Here is a 15,874-nt window from a genome sequence, read left to right as displayed (position 1 = left end):
AAATAATTAAAATTATTATGATTAAAAATGCGCTCCAAAGTATGTGTATTAACAAAAGAAAGACAATTGAAAACGTAAAATTCAAAATAGGCATCCATATTTCTAATTTTTGTATTTTTTCAGCAAAATAATTTGTTTTTTGTTTTTTTGTTTTTGATATTCCTAATTTGATTTTTAAATTAATTTTGGTTTTAAATTGGTTTTAATTTGATTTTTAATTAAATTTTTAATATTTTTAAAATATCGCAAAAATATTCTGTAACAAAAAAATCCTTTTCGAGACGATTTCCCTTCATTCAACATGGAAACGCTGCAAGCATTCGGGGCACTTTTCCAGATTCCGCAATATTATCGGAAATGCTTGTATTATAAAAGAAAAATGTTATGTAATTATGTTATTAATATATTTAAAGTAAGTTCCTTTATTCCTTTTTGCTCTGATTTTCTTAACACTACCTCGGTTGATTTTTTACTGTTTCATGGGTCTCATGGGCTGTGACCTTGGAAATATGTGCGCGAAGGCGGAGAGATAAACCAGTGAAATATCTATAAATGAAAACTAAAAACGTCGATTACTTTCGAATTCAAATACATAGAAATTGACAAGAGAGAGACGAAAGTAACGTAACGAATGTTTTCCGGTCGGTTTATAGCGCCTACTTGAGACCGATATTCGTGCTTTGAGCAGATATGACTCATAGCCCATGAGAAAATCCAACACCTCTGCAAGTGTGAAAGCCTACGATTTTTTCCTGATATATAAATATAACACAACAAAAATGGATAAACATTTAAGGGATGTTATGACTGCACTCAAGTAAATAATTACATAAGTGATTTATTTTATTAGGTGAAATGTCAAATATGTATAAAAATTTTGTGGTTAACCGAAGGAAACAAAACGAATGACGAATATCTTTCCATGTTTATAAACATTTTTTATATTTATATAGAATATTATTTTTATCTAATGTTTTAATTTTAATTAAAGTATGTAATTATTTAATTACCCCGAATTTTTAGGTTAACTTGATAATATGTATTCATTTGTTTAAATTTTGTTTGATATTTTGTATCTCGGCAGTCAAATAGGATTTGAAGAAATATATCATTAAATTTAGTAACATTCAACAGTGAACTGATATTTAAAATAAATTCTTCGTTCATTTGTAAAGAAAAATATAATTTTTAGCAATCCCACTGTTTTTAAGAATTTGACATTATTTTCCTGCTTTTGACAGTTTTTCTAATTAACTGCAAAAATTTTAGATATTGTTAATATGTTGCAGAGAAGAAAATAATTTCTTTAATTTATGCAGAAGAACTGAAAATTGATCAAATACCTTTAAAAATAGCTAAAGAAATATATATGTAATTAGTTCGATTTTTAAATGTAGAGCAGAAGCATTCTTCCGTACTGTATTCAGACCCAAGGGCACAAAATGCATACAACAAAGAGTGAGCAGGATGATTCTTTGTTGTGTCCTTTTGTGTCAGCAAACTTCAACTGGTTTATTGTTTAGCAGGGGGTCTTTATTAGTCTCACGATAGCCTCCAGCCAAATTTCTCGAGTAGTGTGAGTCCTTGGCCACTTCCAAAAATAAATATTAAAAAACACGTCGGTGGTGAATTTTCGTGTGGTCATTTTAATTTTCGTCCAGTGGAGCCACCCCCGCGGTTTCTGTGCGATATTCCGCAAACTGAAGCCGTGGGGCGAGTAATCCTCGAGATGCAAAACTTGTAATGAAACTGGGAAAAATTCAGGAAGATGGATAGACCAATCTTCAGACGCCACGTCAGAAGCGGAGGCGGTACACCCGGTCATACATCATACCACACATATAAGAAGCAGAGCATTTCCTCAATATAAGTTATTTATATCTACAAGTTAAGAAGAGTCGACCGACATGTGTTGCTGATGGTCGAGATTTTGATATTTTCAGGAATTTCTTTCGTTCGCACAAGCGTAATCACTTATTCATCCCTGTTTGCCGCAAACTGTTTAATTTTTCCGTGGGCCCTTAATGAAGTCATCAAGCCGGGGAAATGGGGTGTTAATCAGCCGCCGCGAATGCCGCCGTGGCACGGTCCATATATTTGTGTACCTGGTGGTGGCATACACATGTGCCATCCCAACAAGGTAGGGCACTGTCGTAATTGAATAATTGTGGCCTAGCCATAATTCACAGTTAATAGGGACGGGGGCATGAAATATGCATGTGCGGAATATGTTGGGGCGACACCCTTCACCGAAAGGGTAGGAAGTGACAATGTTTTATACATCTGGTGAGAGTTCACGCATCTAGGACGCCCTTAATCAGATGCGAGCCATTATGGCGAAAATGAAATCTTGTTTCCCGACTGCTTACTTCCGAATCATGAAAAAGTAATTCACGGATTAGGCCGAATTATCCTGCAGGAACTGAATTAATTCACCAGGTACTAACTGCACTTCGGTATGCGTGTTAGAGATGCATGCAATGCCGTTTGCATTTCTGTTCGACAGTTTTCTTAGGTATGTCGCATTTCTCATTACTAATTTATGCAGATGATTGCAGTTTCGACGACATCTCGATCATCATATTCATTACATCAAGCTTTTTGTTGATACAAACGGGTCACAATGAATATGTTTCTTTAGTTTCTTGAATTAATACCTGTCATGTCTTGACAGAGATATTTTCATTAAGACGTTGACATCTCGAAGATTTATAAATGCACAAAACAAGTGTACCTAAATATTTTTAGCGTAACGAGATTATAAACAATTAGAGAAACTTTTTCCTGCAATTTATTTTTGAGTACGTAATTATAGTGACCTATTTTAAAGGGCGCTTTTCTGTTTATGAAGCGTTGCTTGCAATTTTAATTAATTTGATACATTACACTTTAAAAACTAGAGGTCGCGTTTCAATTTAATTTTTTTAATACAGTTTAAAAATTGTTAGAGACACGTGCGTGGTTAACTCCTCATTAACTTGTTGGCAGTCGAGTTACTAAAAAAATAACTAAAGCATATTAAATTGAATAAACAGGTAGCAACTTAATGAACTAATCGAGTCATAGGAATAAAAGTAAGCTGTGGAGTTTAGTTAGAATACAAATATTTTATTATTAAATGAATCGTTTTTGAGAAAGAATAAAATAAAATCCTCTATTTTCAGTTCCAATTATTTCAGTAGAAAATTACATTTTCTTTAGCTTACACAACAATTTTATCTCGTGTAATTCCTGTAAGAATTAGATTATGCTCCGATTTTCTTGCAAGTATCGGAGTTTTAATTTTCTTTAATGAGATAATGGTAACTTTTAATTAAAATAAAGTCTCTGTTTTTCTGTTAAATCACACTACAGGTGTTGTGTAAGTATAATTAGAGAATTCTAATAATGTCATAGGAAGAAACTACAAAAACTTGTACGAATTATGTAATGTAATGTAATCCTCTCTCCAGAGTTCAATGCAGCGTTCCCTGCATTCTGGAACTTTCTCCTACTTGAGAGTCCTTGTTTTCGAAAGAGCGGGACTTGGCACATTTGCAGTAACTAAATTCCCCCAAGATCTCTATCATAAAATGTTGATTCATAATTGTACAACAAATACTTTGTTGACGTTACAGAATTTTGTTTATTTTGTATTTCATTTTTTTCCATACTACGAGTACATAATAGATCCGTCCAAAAATGTGATTTATTGTTATTAAAAATTTGGAATACAAAATTACAGACTCGCGTTCCAAAGAGGTATCGAACAAAACCAAATACAGCACTCGAGAGTAAGGCCGCTTTCGTTCACTTGAATTGCGTCGTCCACTCAGCTCCGCTTTGTGGACGAACACGCAATTCGCGTGAACGAAAGCTGTGCCTTCCTCACTCTTACTCAACTATTGCCTTTTGTACAAGTTATTTTATTCTGAATTACTCTATTATTAACATTTGTAGCTAACAAGTAGGTATCTTTTTTGTAAAGCACACATTTTATGAATTTTTGCAGAGAAAGTTTTCCCTTGAAACGTGAAACATTATTTCGAGAACTGTTCAACCTAAATTTAACAAAAAACCTCGTTTAACATTTAAGATGACAATCAGTCACGTATCACAACTAAATTATTTCCATTAACCTCAAGAGTTATGAATTTGTGTTTCTGCTTTCCTAAATAAACTTTATTTTTTTTTCTAAAAAAAAAGCTTATTATAACCATGTTCAGATCTCAGTTTATTAATCTTCTAATTGCTGAGGCAAAACTTTTAGTTTATTAGTTCTCCTCTTCATTCTTTATTAATTTTGGTGTTTGCCTTGCTTGAAGATAACATCATTTATTTTTGCTGCTATTTCGTAATTGCATTACAATCACTTAAACGATGGATCGCAGTGTCCCATTTGTTCAGTAGCGATGTTTCTTTTACACTTAACTCCACGTTTTTATTCCTTATTTTTAGCGAAATTTGTTTCCATAATCCAAAAATAAAAATACACAATATTGGCGAACCGGAATTATTACAAAAATATGAACGCTAATAGAGTAAAAGTCCACTTGGATATTTTACTTTAAATTGAAAATGAACACGTTGACATTTGAAACTGAAATAATTATTTTTATATTGAATAAAAATATCGTTTTAATAAAATAAATATTGAAAATAATTAGTTGATGAAAGGTGAACAGTAAAATATGGAAAAAAATTTAAATAAATGTGTGTTTCCCCTGGTGACATCTGGAACTGTGTGACATGTGGTGTAATGACAGTCTATCTAATAGCGTTAGTGTTGGTAATTATGAGTGGTGTGCATGACAGAATAATTGTAGAGTGGTGTACACACAAAAAAGGATAATAAAAATAATTCTCCTGTAATTTTGTTTGTTGGTTATTCGTTGAGATTTGTGAACGCAACGATTAGTGGTGTATTGTGTCGGGTATCGCCCTGTATATTGTGAAAATCTATTTCGGGAGCGGCGCGCACAAAAAATAATTTATAACTGACGCAGCTAAACGAATTAACTTCGTGTCAAAAATTGTGTACGGTGCGAGCTGACAAGGTAATCAAACAGAATATTAAGCCCCACATGAATTAAAAGCTTTTTAAAAGTTAATTCGTGTTTGTGCGAACCCTTTTTAAAAACGCTATCTTGCAGCGAGCATAATACACGTGGTCCCCTCCGTCAGTCCCCATCTGTCTGAGGAGCTGCAGACAGACACGAACCCCCTTTTGAAACTCTTTGTGACATGAGATCCGATAATTAAAAAACGCCGGCAACCGAGAGGTATTCATATAAAATTTAACAAATAAGGGAAAGCAAAAGCGACGACGCCGTCTGACGCCGAAAAAAACCCCTCAAGACTCAAACGAAATAATTGCATACTCACATTGATCCCGTTCTCAGGGCTCTATCATTCCACGACCTGGAAAAGAGAAAATTTTGTTTAAACCACGAATTACGTCGCCCACAAAAGATTTGGTAATGATGGTATCAACGGCGGCGGGTCGGGACCCACTTGACGCCTTTTGTGTTGGAATTCGGAAATTACACGCTACCACAGGACGGACCATTATCCGGAACTCCCAGATATGGATTTAATAGACGACCATGCGAGTTTTTGCGCCGCCATCTGTCGACGGGCCCCACATTTACATAATGTCCAAATGCCATGCCAAGTTTAGTTCGGCCGGATTATGCACGACACTTGATGCTGATTGAGATTGTATTACGTTACATTTAAATAACATGCGGGACAGACGCTACGCTATGCTTAATGCTGAATATTTAAATTAGACCGCCATATAAATTAGTCTTTGTTAGATCCTGAAACGATAAGGAAGCTTGCGGTAACGTGACGCCGCGTTATCATACATTTTTACATAATAACTTACACGTTCGTCATCCCGTCGAAGCCGTTTTACATGTTTTATAGAACTCCACTCGTAGATTGATTCGTACGCACAAAGCTGAAAGCTCAATTCCATTCGCACTCAACCCTGAGTTAACAACACTCCACAAGAAAAATATTTTATTCTTCATAGAGTATTTTGTCAATTTTAGTCAATAACTTTTATTACGTATTATAATTTCAAAATTGGACATCAATTAACAAGATGAACTTTTCCTTAGCCTCGCACGTTTTATTGCTGTTTAGGATTAAAATCCTTATCAAAATTTTTTGCACCTTGTGAAAAACGACACACCTATGTTTATCTGATTTAATCTTGTATTCATTATTTAATTTTCTTTTATTTTTAACCACAAATGTTCTTTTAATGTACGTAGGTCACGGAAATCAGAAAAAACAATACAAGTTTTAAAACAAATTTTTGGACTGTGCTTTGATAAAAAATTAAGTTGGAACAGAATCATTCAAAACAAAGACACTAGAGGGAAATATATTGCAAGTAAAGAAAACGTATTTTGTTCTGTTTTAAAAGTTTCGTATGTATTTTTGCTAAGGGCAACATCAGAATAAGCTGTACCTAGTGATTCTTTCAGTCAAGATCAAATATTTTGTGCTGTTATCGGAGAGTAGGTACTCAACAAAAATTAAAGCGGTTGGAAAGGTTTTTGAGAATTGTTGAGTACTGTCTAGGATTAAAATCCTGGTGAAAAACGACACGCATAATCTCACCTATGTTTAGCTGATTTAATCTTGCATTAATTATATTTTGGTAGAAATGTTTATTTTTAACCGTGAGAGTTCTTTTAATGTTCATGTGTCACGAAAATCAGAAAACAACACGAGAAACTTTAATAGTTATTTGTGTAACAAGGCCAAAAAATGCATTTTTTCGTCCGAGTCTGAGTTTTCTGGCCGAGACGCAGCCGAGGCTTGAAAACAGACGAGGACAAAAGGCACTTTTTAGGCGACCGCACGAGCTACAAAGCAATAGACATTTATTTTGTATCTACCTTTTTCAAATAGATAAATTTATTAATACATATTAACAATTTTTTTTTAAGTATTTATTATCAGCTTGCCAACAGCACTAGAAATTTACTATTTGCAATTGCAAATTTGCAATTTGCAATACAATTACTTATTTACATAATTTATGCTGACAGGACAATTATCGGTTTTGTCGCTTTCGTTGCTAACTTACTAAACGTAGCCAGCGTCCGAAAAAGTGCGTCCGAAAAATGTTGCTTTTCGTCCGCTTAATAGTTAAATTGGAATCAGAACATCATTGTATTAAGTAATTAACTAACAAGTCCATTTTTGCTAAGAGCAACATCAGAGGACGCTGTAGAGATTCTTTCAGTCAAGAATCAAATATTTTATGGTGTCATCCGGGAGTATTTGACAAAAATTTAAACGCTTGGAAAGATTATTGAGAATTGTTGAGGCCCTAGATCAGATGAGAATTTCTATATCTAAATCTAAAATGATATATTAAAGTGGTACATTGTTAATGTCTCATTACCATAAAGCAAGATGAACATTGATAGTAAAAAATGTATTCTTTTTATTGTAGTTGTAGACGTTTCCGGTGGTAGTAAACCGCACTCAGGGTTCAATTGAGGCTCTAATTGTCTGCATCGAGAAGAATCGTTGCTCGTAATCTATTGTTGGTAACATAATTTAAATAGTAATTTCCATTAACCCAAACAAACTTTACTGGGGCGGGTAATGAGATAATTTCTACATGCAAACTACATTAGTAGTTCTAGTTTTCAGTAAATTTCGTGCAAAATACCGGAGCGTAATGAGTTAAAAAGTTACGCCTTCAGGTACTGTTGTAAATGATATTTCCGGGTTCCTACTAATATAGAAGTCAGAACAGATTAATTATTCATATTGAGGGCTAAATACCTGACGAATATTGTAGAGCTTTGGCTGACGTTAAGGTTTAAGTACCATCAAGATCGTCCATAAATTACCACAACTTACAATTATTAGGAAAATTAGGAATATAAAGCTTCGTCACGACCATGTTGGCGCTACAATTTTATTTAGCACTGAATCATGTGGTGGAAAATGACATAATAACATTGTTGGAAAGGACCCTTTTCTTCGTCTATTATTAACTCTTTCTTCTTACATTAAGATTGTTATATTAAGATCTAATTTGCACATTTTTTTTTGAAAGAATGCTATTTTTTAAGCAAACAATTTAGATAGATTTAGATATTGCAGGTGACAACGTAATTCTTTAAGCAAAGAATTAAGAATGGAGGAGGCAAACTCCAAATCAACAACTTCTTGGCAGTCCGTTTCAAAAACTTCGGAAACAAACAGAAAATGTGGTAAGACCACATGAATAATTTCTCTTTAGCTAATTGACTTCAGAATTGTCGACAAGATTCTTCTGATTCCACTAAGTTATTTGTCTACTGATTTATTTGCGTCCCAACGAATTCCAGATGGAAATTTAAAAAATATATAATAAAAAATGTAAAGTAACTGCACCGCTGACAGCTGCAAGACAACTCGTATCTGCTGTAAGCGGTTATGACAATGATGATAATTGTTTTGATGATGATTTATTTTGAATATGTTGTCATGTGTTTGTATTATATTAAGTTAATTGATTTAGAGGAAGAAAATTTACAAACTTGTATGTAAAGGAGGTTTCTATTTACTACAAAATCCTTGTTCATTGGAAAAAATTCGTTGTTAATTCTCCAATTAATTGGTTCTTTGACGACTAGCTGTCTCTGAATAGTGTGTTTTTTCTGGGCCATTTTTGGAGAAGATTAAGAAAATTAACCTGAAGAAACCCGAATCGCGACCGCAATGAAAGTGGAAACGCAGGAAAATCACTAACAAACGTTTTGTCGAAGCCGAAAGCCATTTTCACTCCAATGAAAATTCTTTGTGTTCATTTCTAATAGTATTGTCTTTCAACAACAAAAGTTTATTGTCTTATCAGTTCTGGTACAGCAACAAAAGACGTTAAGAGAAATGATATCTTTCAGTATTATATAAAATAATTAATGAATCTTTAAAGAACGTCCTGAAGTCGCTTCTGAAAGCAACCTCAAATTTGGGCTATTTTTCAGCCTAATATCGCGCCGCGAGGACTCGAGCATTTTGATTGACGATGCTCGTGCCGTAATCCAACTGATTTGGTGTAATTATTCCGAAAATTGAAATTGTCATTTTGTTATGACGTACTTATTTTACGAGGCTCCAATCTATGGCTGTGTAAGTAGATTTTATTATCTTTCACGACGAGCTTCCCAAATTAAAATCTCTTTCGGATTACGGCTTTCCAGATTTCAGCTACTAGTCGCATACTGTGTGAGCTTCAATTTACTTTTATGGTGCAAGAGCTTTCCTTGCCTGGAAAATTAGCGCGGCTAACGTGACATTGTATTAGTGTGCAACGCTGGTCGATTTGGCCAGACTGTGTCACATTGTGTGCACTTTCTACAAATTAGGGCGCGGATGTATGCAGATTCTCCTTTGCTCGGAACGGATGAACGGTCCTTTAAAGCCAGGACCGGAATTGCTCGCCCGTTCTACAAAACAATTCCTTCGGCGAGCGATAATAAAGTGACGGAAAATTGACGCCGACCTTTCGTCTTTGTGGCGAACATCAAAGCTCCAACCAGCTTCACTACATTTTTAACACAAATTAACGTCTGGAAGTAACGTTCCAGACGCGAAGTTCCAATTTGTTTTTGGATCGAAGACTTTATGTATTTCGCGGCCTGTTTTAAGTACGCGAAGTGCTCGTTTCACGTACGGTTGTGAAATAAATATTTTGGATTGTTGTTGTAATTGTGACCAGTTAGGCGAAGTGCGGTGAAGTTTTGTTATTTCAAGAGAAACTTTACGGTAAGTTGACAACCAACAACTCGAGGCTACTGACGAGAAATTATTATTTCATGTTCGGGCGGCATTATTAGTGATCTACAATTTCAATTACGTTCAAACAAGATGTGTACCTGTAACGAAAGCTGCCCCAGGGTTAGAGACAATCCACGAAGTCGAAAGTTCAAACTCGGTACAAGAGTATCGATTTTCGGATGGAAAAATTGCAAGATTCCTATGTTTAAGTTCGGATGGGGTAACGTCATTATCGACGTTGATAACGTTGTTATTGTTGGTTGCGGAACAGACGTTGGCAGTGCGGAAATGCCAAGGTAGACCAAAATGTCATAGTTGTATGTCGGAAATAAATTGCAACCAGCAAAACAGATTACGTCATTAATTCCGGACTACAATGCAATTTAGCGGCTACACATTTCCGTGGAAGGCGCGGCCCAGCCTTTTGCCGCCTCCGTTAATTATAACCGAAAGAATGTCAGCCGCCCCAACCCCCAGACGAAACTATCCCAAAAGTGAATTATACAACAAGTTAAATTATCGACAGCACCTGAAAGTTCGGCTAACTCGATTATGGAAAGTCACATATAATTAAAGCGCGTGTGTCTTCACGACGGTACATTGTTTGGTCGGATGAGCGGTGAGGAGCGTTCTTGGTACACCAGACTAAATTAGGGCTGGACTCTTGTTTGAAACGGGGTAACAAGGCAAGCACTGTTGCGAAACTTGGGCCGCAGTGTTCTAATTGCGATGCTTATACATACGGTGTGAGCTCATGCATAAACAAAGAGATAAGTGGAGACGGCGAGGCTTCCATTAGGCCTAATCACGACTGGACACCGTTCGGCTACCGAAATCTGAATATTCCGCATTCGTATAATCAATTTGATATAATACCGCAGGCCGAGGGACCGACCGAAGTTGGGCTTTTTGCCCACGCGGACCGCCATTTGCGGAAATTATGTGGTGCAGACAGGGTTGCAGGGGTAGATGGGCTCACCTGCACAAGCCTCCCAAGTAATGGATAATATTGGAAATTTTTGACCCACAACAATTGTAACTCAGTTCATCGACTGATTGGTAAAAGCGTGAAAGCAAAATAGTAATATATTTATGCAACATATTTAAAGGTACAAGTGGAAAGTTTACGCACACGAGTGCAGCGAGTGTTGTAATCCTACATGTAAAGAAAAATTCGCTCTTCCTGAAGAAGATATAAGCACTTTAATTTTGTTCAATACATACCAGCCTTCATATCTACAGAGAAAATACTATTCCAGCTACGTTGCCGTTCCATTTTTAAGAAAAATTACAAAAATTTAAGATTTTTTACTCCAAAGTAAAGCTATTCTTCAAAAAATGTTTTACGTTATTATTTTCCACAAACATCTACACCATAAATAACAATAAACACTGAACTTTTCAGCATGTATTTGAAGAAAACGCAGTTCAAAGAGTACACCTCAGACCAATGTATCTTTGTGGGTATATGTATATCGTAATATAAAATTACGATACGGATATCGTACAATGTTTTATCTACTTACTTATTATTATAGGAAAGAAATACTAAATGAAAAATATAAACCAAGCCTGGAAACACTTGCTATTTCTGTCGCGCTTCTGTTATCACTGTCAAAATATCTACAGGCGATATACACAAAATTGCAACTAGTGCAGCTATTGCCAACGAAATCATGTACAAAAATTTTACTCTTTACCGCACTAGCGCGGAAAGTATATGATTATCACATTCAAATGAATGTCATAAACTTTGAAATCATATATTGATAACAGATAAAGTATTTTGTTTACTTTCGACGGATAGTATTGATTAAAAACAACAATTTCTTTTAATGGAGATGCAAAAATTGCACATTTGTTCAATGGTATATTTGACACAATATACACACATGTAGTAAATATTGTAAGGTGCGCTTGTGTCCTATTAAGTCCAGACACCTGACTCTTGCATAATGTTCGTCAAGATTTCAGATTCTGTCGCGAATATTGTGGAGGAGTTAATTTAATTATTATCTCAATTTATTTTTTTGTTCGACATTTGAGAATTTTCTCCTGTGTGAACGGATTTTGATAAATTTGACAACTTGTCAAAACGAAACATCAAGCTAATTTTAAAGATTTTCAGCGATTTGGAGCCTTTGGGGGCTCGTCGAACAAAAAAACGTATTTAACTCGTTCTTGTGTAATGTGGGCTTTTTTTGGCACTCGTGGACCTTTAAAACTCTCGTTTCACTCGAGTTTTGGCCCACTCATACCAAAAAAAACCCAAATTACACACGAACTCGTTAAATAAACTACATACTATTGTTTTATTTAAAATTAATTTTGTCAATGCCAGAGATAGTTGTCGATGAGGTTACGGTTTGAAAATAAAAAAGATCGAAAAATTGCATGCAATAATCTGAAATGAAGCACCTTTAAAATGTATGGTTGGTCTGTCCGGGGATAAATGATAAAGTTTCGATTTTATCGAATTAGTTCCAGACTTTAACCTTACACTGAAAAAATTGAGAGTCTAAACTGAGAAAAAAGTTATTACTTAAAAAATGATGTTCACGTAGCGTTTTCAAGTTATTCTCTATTTAAGTAAATCCCCCAGTGTATAAAATATGATTTTTCCTTTATCTTATCTGTGACATTGAACATTGAGGCGTGGGTACATCCGGATTTAAATGAAATACATCTTCTAGTTCAGTTACCAACTGTTACTCATGTGAGTACTTAGTCTCGTGATATAGGTAAGAGATGTTTTGCTTTATTTTTAAACAGTTTACAGCCATGTACAAAGCGACAAATCTTAAAGTCAGTTATCCTGTTCAAAATTCATTACGTAATTTTTATTTCAGCAAAACACAATGACACCACTGTTGTACTTAGTGTTGTTAATATTTCTCAAAGAGGTCAGCTCCTGTCGCGAAGAATTCTTCGTGGAAAATCGACCTATTGATACGAGATATGGCTACCAGTACAATCGGTATGGTCAACGAATAACTTCAAAAAATGTTACAATCAACTCTACAATAATATGTTCCAATTTGTATTCTCTTGGAAACATTTCTTATGCTTATACAGAAAAAGAATACCAACAATTCTTGTTAATCACAGAGTCCAACATCTCAACAATCTACCCGATGGAACTTTTATCATTTTCAACCATAACCAAGCTATATTTAAGACAACTCCACATTACTGATATTTTACCGGGATCTTTTACCAGCCTAACTAGATTGAAGGAACTTTATCTTAACGATAACGAATTATCGCAATTATCAAATGGTGTTTACAATAACCTCTATCGGTTGGAAATTTTAAATCTGACGAACAACAAAATTCAGCAAATTGAAAATCGTGCCTTGGTAGGTGTTTCCAGTTTGATTCAGCTTCACTTGCGAAATAACAACATATCACTTCTTTACAACAATATGTTTGAAATGTTAAACCATTTGGAATTTATAGATATATCACAGAATCCTTTGGAAAAATTTCCGTTTAATAATATATCTGATGTAAACAAATTAATTTTGGCAGAGACTGCTTTGTCTGAGATAGATCATGATATGTCAGATTTGTCGATCAAGGTATTTGATTTGTCATTTTGCCAAATCTCGACAGTCAATTTTTCCTATTTTCCCAAAACCGAAGAACTTGATTTATCCAATAACAGGATCGACACAGTAGAAAATTGTCAATTTCTTGATACTTTTAGTGTTAATCTTGACAACAATCAGATTACGACAGTTGGAACTTTTCGAGATCTCTCGCATCTTTCATTGGCACATAATAAATTGGAAATTATAGAAAAATCAATTGTAAACGAATCAAAATTGATTTTGTGTCTGGATTTTAGTTACAATGAAATTTCAACCATCGAGGAGAATTGTTTTCATAATTTGACATCCCTGAAAGTGTTAAGACTTCACCATAATAAAATCAATAAGATAGCTACAATTCTATTTAGAGATTTAGTAAGTCTGAATTCCTTGGATTTATCTTACAATAAAATTGGGAAATTCCAATATGGTGTCTTCGACAGTTTAAACGATCTGCAATTTTTGAATATTTCTGACAACAAATTGTTAGATTTGCACCAATACACTTTCCATTCGTTATCAAATTTATACAGCCTATACTTTGACAACAATAATATTTCGACACTCGACGGTTATGACTTGTTAGGACATCTTCCAAACCTGCAAAAAATTTCTCTGGATCATAATCCCTGGAACTGCAAAGAACTTGTGAAGATTGAACAAATCCTCAAGGTGCAGGTTTACGTTGTTCCAGGACACTCCTACGATGTTGAAAATTTCCGTGGAGTTTCTTGTACAAATACAAAACAATTTACATCTGAAAATGTTTCGAAAAATGTTTTTAAAGACGTGGCCCAGGATATCGAGCAAATTATCAATGAAGGTGTTAAGAATTCTAAAATAAGCAACTTGTTCAATGAAGATGCGGCAGAAAACATCAAAAAAACTATCAACGACGGTGTGAAGAACTCGAAAATAGGAAACTTCTTCAACGAGGATTTTGATAAGTCGAAGTTTGTTCAGTATTTTGATCGAGATTATAAGCAAAGCAATTTCTTCAAATATTTAGAAAATTACAAATTTGCGTCGGTGAAACATGAACAGCTAAATGGAAGCAAAATGGAAAAACTTACTGCACTTCCAGTAGCACCCAACGAATCTAATAATAAACTTCTTGTCTTTGTTACTGTAATTCTGGTTGTAATATCAGTCTTGTTATTGTTCATTGTTTATTTTATGTTCGATTTCTTGAGAAAGATGAGATATGATAAACCGAAACATCCATCTCAAATCGAATTGTGCTAAAAAATCTCGTGTTTCACTATTTGCAAGAATTTATCTTTTATTATGTAATTGCTACAATATATTCTAACTTGCCTTTTGTATTTTTACTGATTTTATTTACCTCTATGAAGGATGTAATTTGTAAAACTAATATTAAAATAAAAATGTAAAAATGAAGCTCAAATTTTTTTGCCCGTTCCAAAATAAGAAATTTTGTTTACCCACAACATATTTTTTTTTTGGTCTAAATTATCGAAATTGAACGTCCTTTATTATTAATATTTTCCTTATTTTGTATACGAGTACCCTTTGACCTATCGAAGCATCAAGCTTCGCGTGTTTTAAAAGCAAATAAAGTTACACTCGTAAGAAAAATTCACTTCACTCTGAGAGCACTTTCTTGAGACACCGGTTTAGTTCGCACTACTTCCCGGATCGTTACAAACCTCTTACCTTGAAGATATCTTAAATCTAACAACAAAGAGTAACAAGCGTTGTGACTTTCAATCCAGTTAGAGAACATCGCGAGTCATCTCCGGAACGAATCTTGTTTAAAATATGTTAATAGGTTTCTTCAAAACTATTTTCTCTGAAACCACCCTCTCGTTTACTTTAGACGTTACAATTTATACAAAAAAAAATGTCGGAGGATTTATTAGTTTATCTTTCTTTGTGTTACGCCTCTGGCTCGTAATGGACCCATTCATAAACGGCTTATTCTTTTACTTCATCCATTTAGGAGGAATCAGCAAACTCGTTACGTTTGTCAAAAAATGAACTTTATTGTGGTAAGTTTACGCACACGAGTGCAGCGAGTGTTGTAATCCTACATGTAAAGAAAAATTCGCTCTTCCTGAAGAAGATATAAGCACTTTAATTTTGCTTAATACATACCAGCCTTCATATCCACAGAGACAAAATACTATTCCAGCTACGTTGCCGTTCTATTTTTAAGAAAAATTACAAAAATTTAAGATTTTTTGCTCCAAAGTGAAGCTATTCTGCAAAAAATGTTTCACGTTATTATTTTCCACAAACATCTACACCATGAATAACAATAAACACTGAATTTTTCAGCCTGTATTTGAAGAAAACGCAGTTCAAAGAGTGCACCTTCAGACCAATGTATCTTTGTGGGGGGAGTCCCGATTTATTTTAAATTTCCATATTTGGACTACTGAAGTGATCCCCTACAACACTCTGAATTCGGAATTCGCGAATTTTGAGACACCCTGTATATGTATATTGTAATATAAAAGTACGATACGGATATCGTA

General features: G+C 34.5%; 2 protein-coding genes across 2 annotated transcripts in view; one reads left to right on the top strand and one right to left on the bottom strand.

Moving 5' to 3' along the window:
- The window catches only part of LOC138130238 (carboxypeptidase N subunit 2-like), a 130,205-nt gene that overhangs the window by 69,811 nt on the left and 44,520 nt on the right, over positions 1-15,874 (bottom strand). Inside the window, exon 2 of the mRNA XM_069046668.1 lies at positions 5,365-5,400. The gene's annotated coding sequence lies outside the window, so the exon portion shown is untranslated. The remainder of the gene's footprint in view (positions 1-5,364; positions 5,401-15,874) is intronic.
- On the top strand, positions 12,391-14,774 carry LOC138130663 (platelet glycoprotein V-like). Its single transcript, XM_069047268.1, has 2 exons — positions 12,391-12,521; positions 12,630-14,774. Exon 2 carries the CDS (start codon positions 12,639-12,641, stop codon positions 14,616-14,618), a length of 1,980 nt encoding a protein of 659 aa, XP_068903369.1. The 5' UTR covers positions 12,391-12,521; positions 12,630-12,638; the 3' UTR covers positions 14,619-14,774.

This window comes from Tenebrio molitor, chromosome 5 (genome assembly GCF_963966145.1).
Source record: "Tenebrio molitor chromosome 5, icTenMoli1.1, whole genome shotgun sequence".
NCBI lineage: Eukaryota > Metazoa > Arthropoda > Insecta > Coleoptera > Tenebrionidae > Tenebrio > Tenebrio molitor.
The sequence above is the reverse complement of the archived record's forward strand: the minus strand, read 5'-3'. Positions and strand labels throughout refer to the sequence as shown.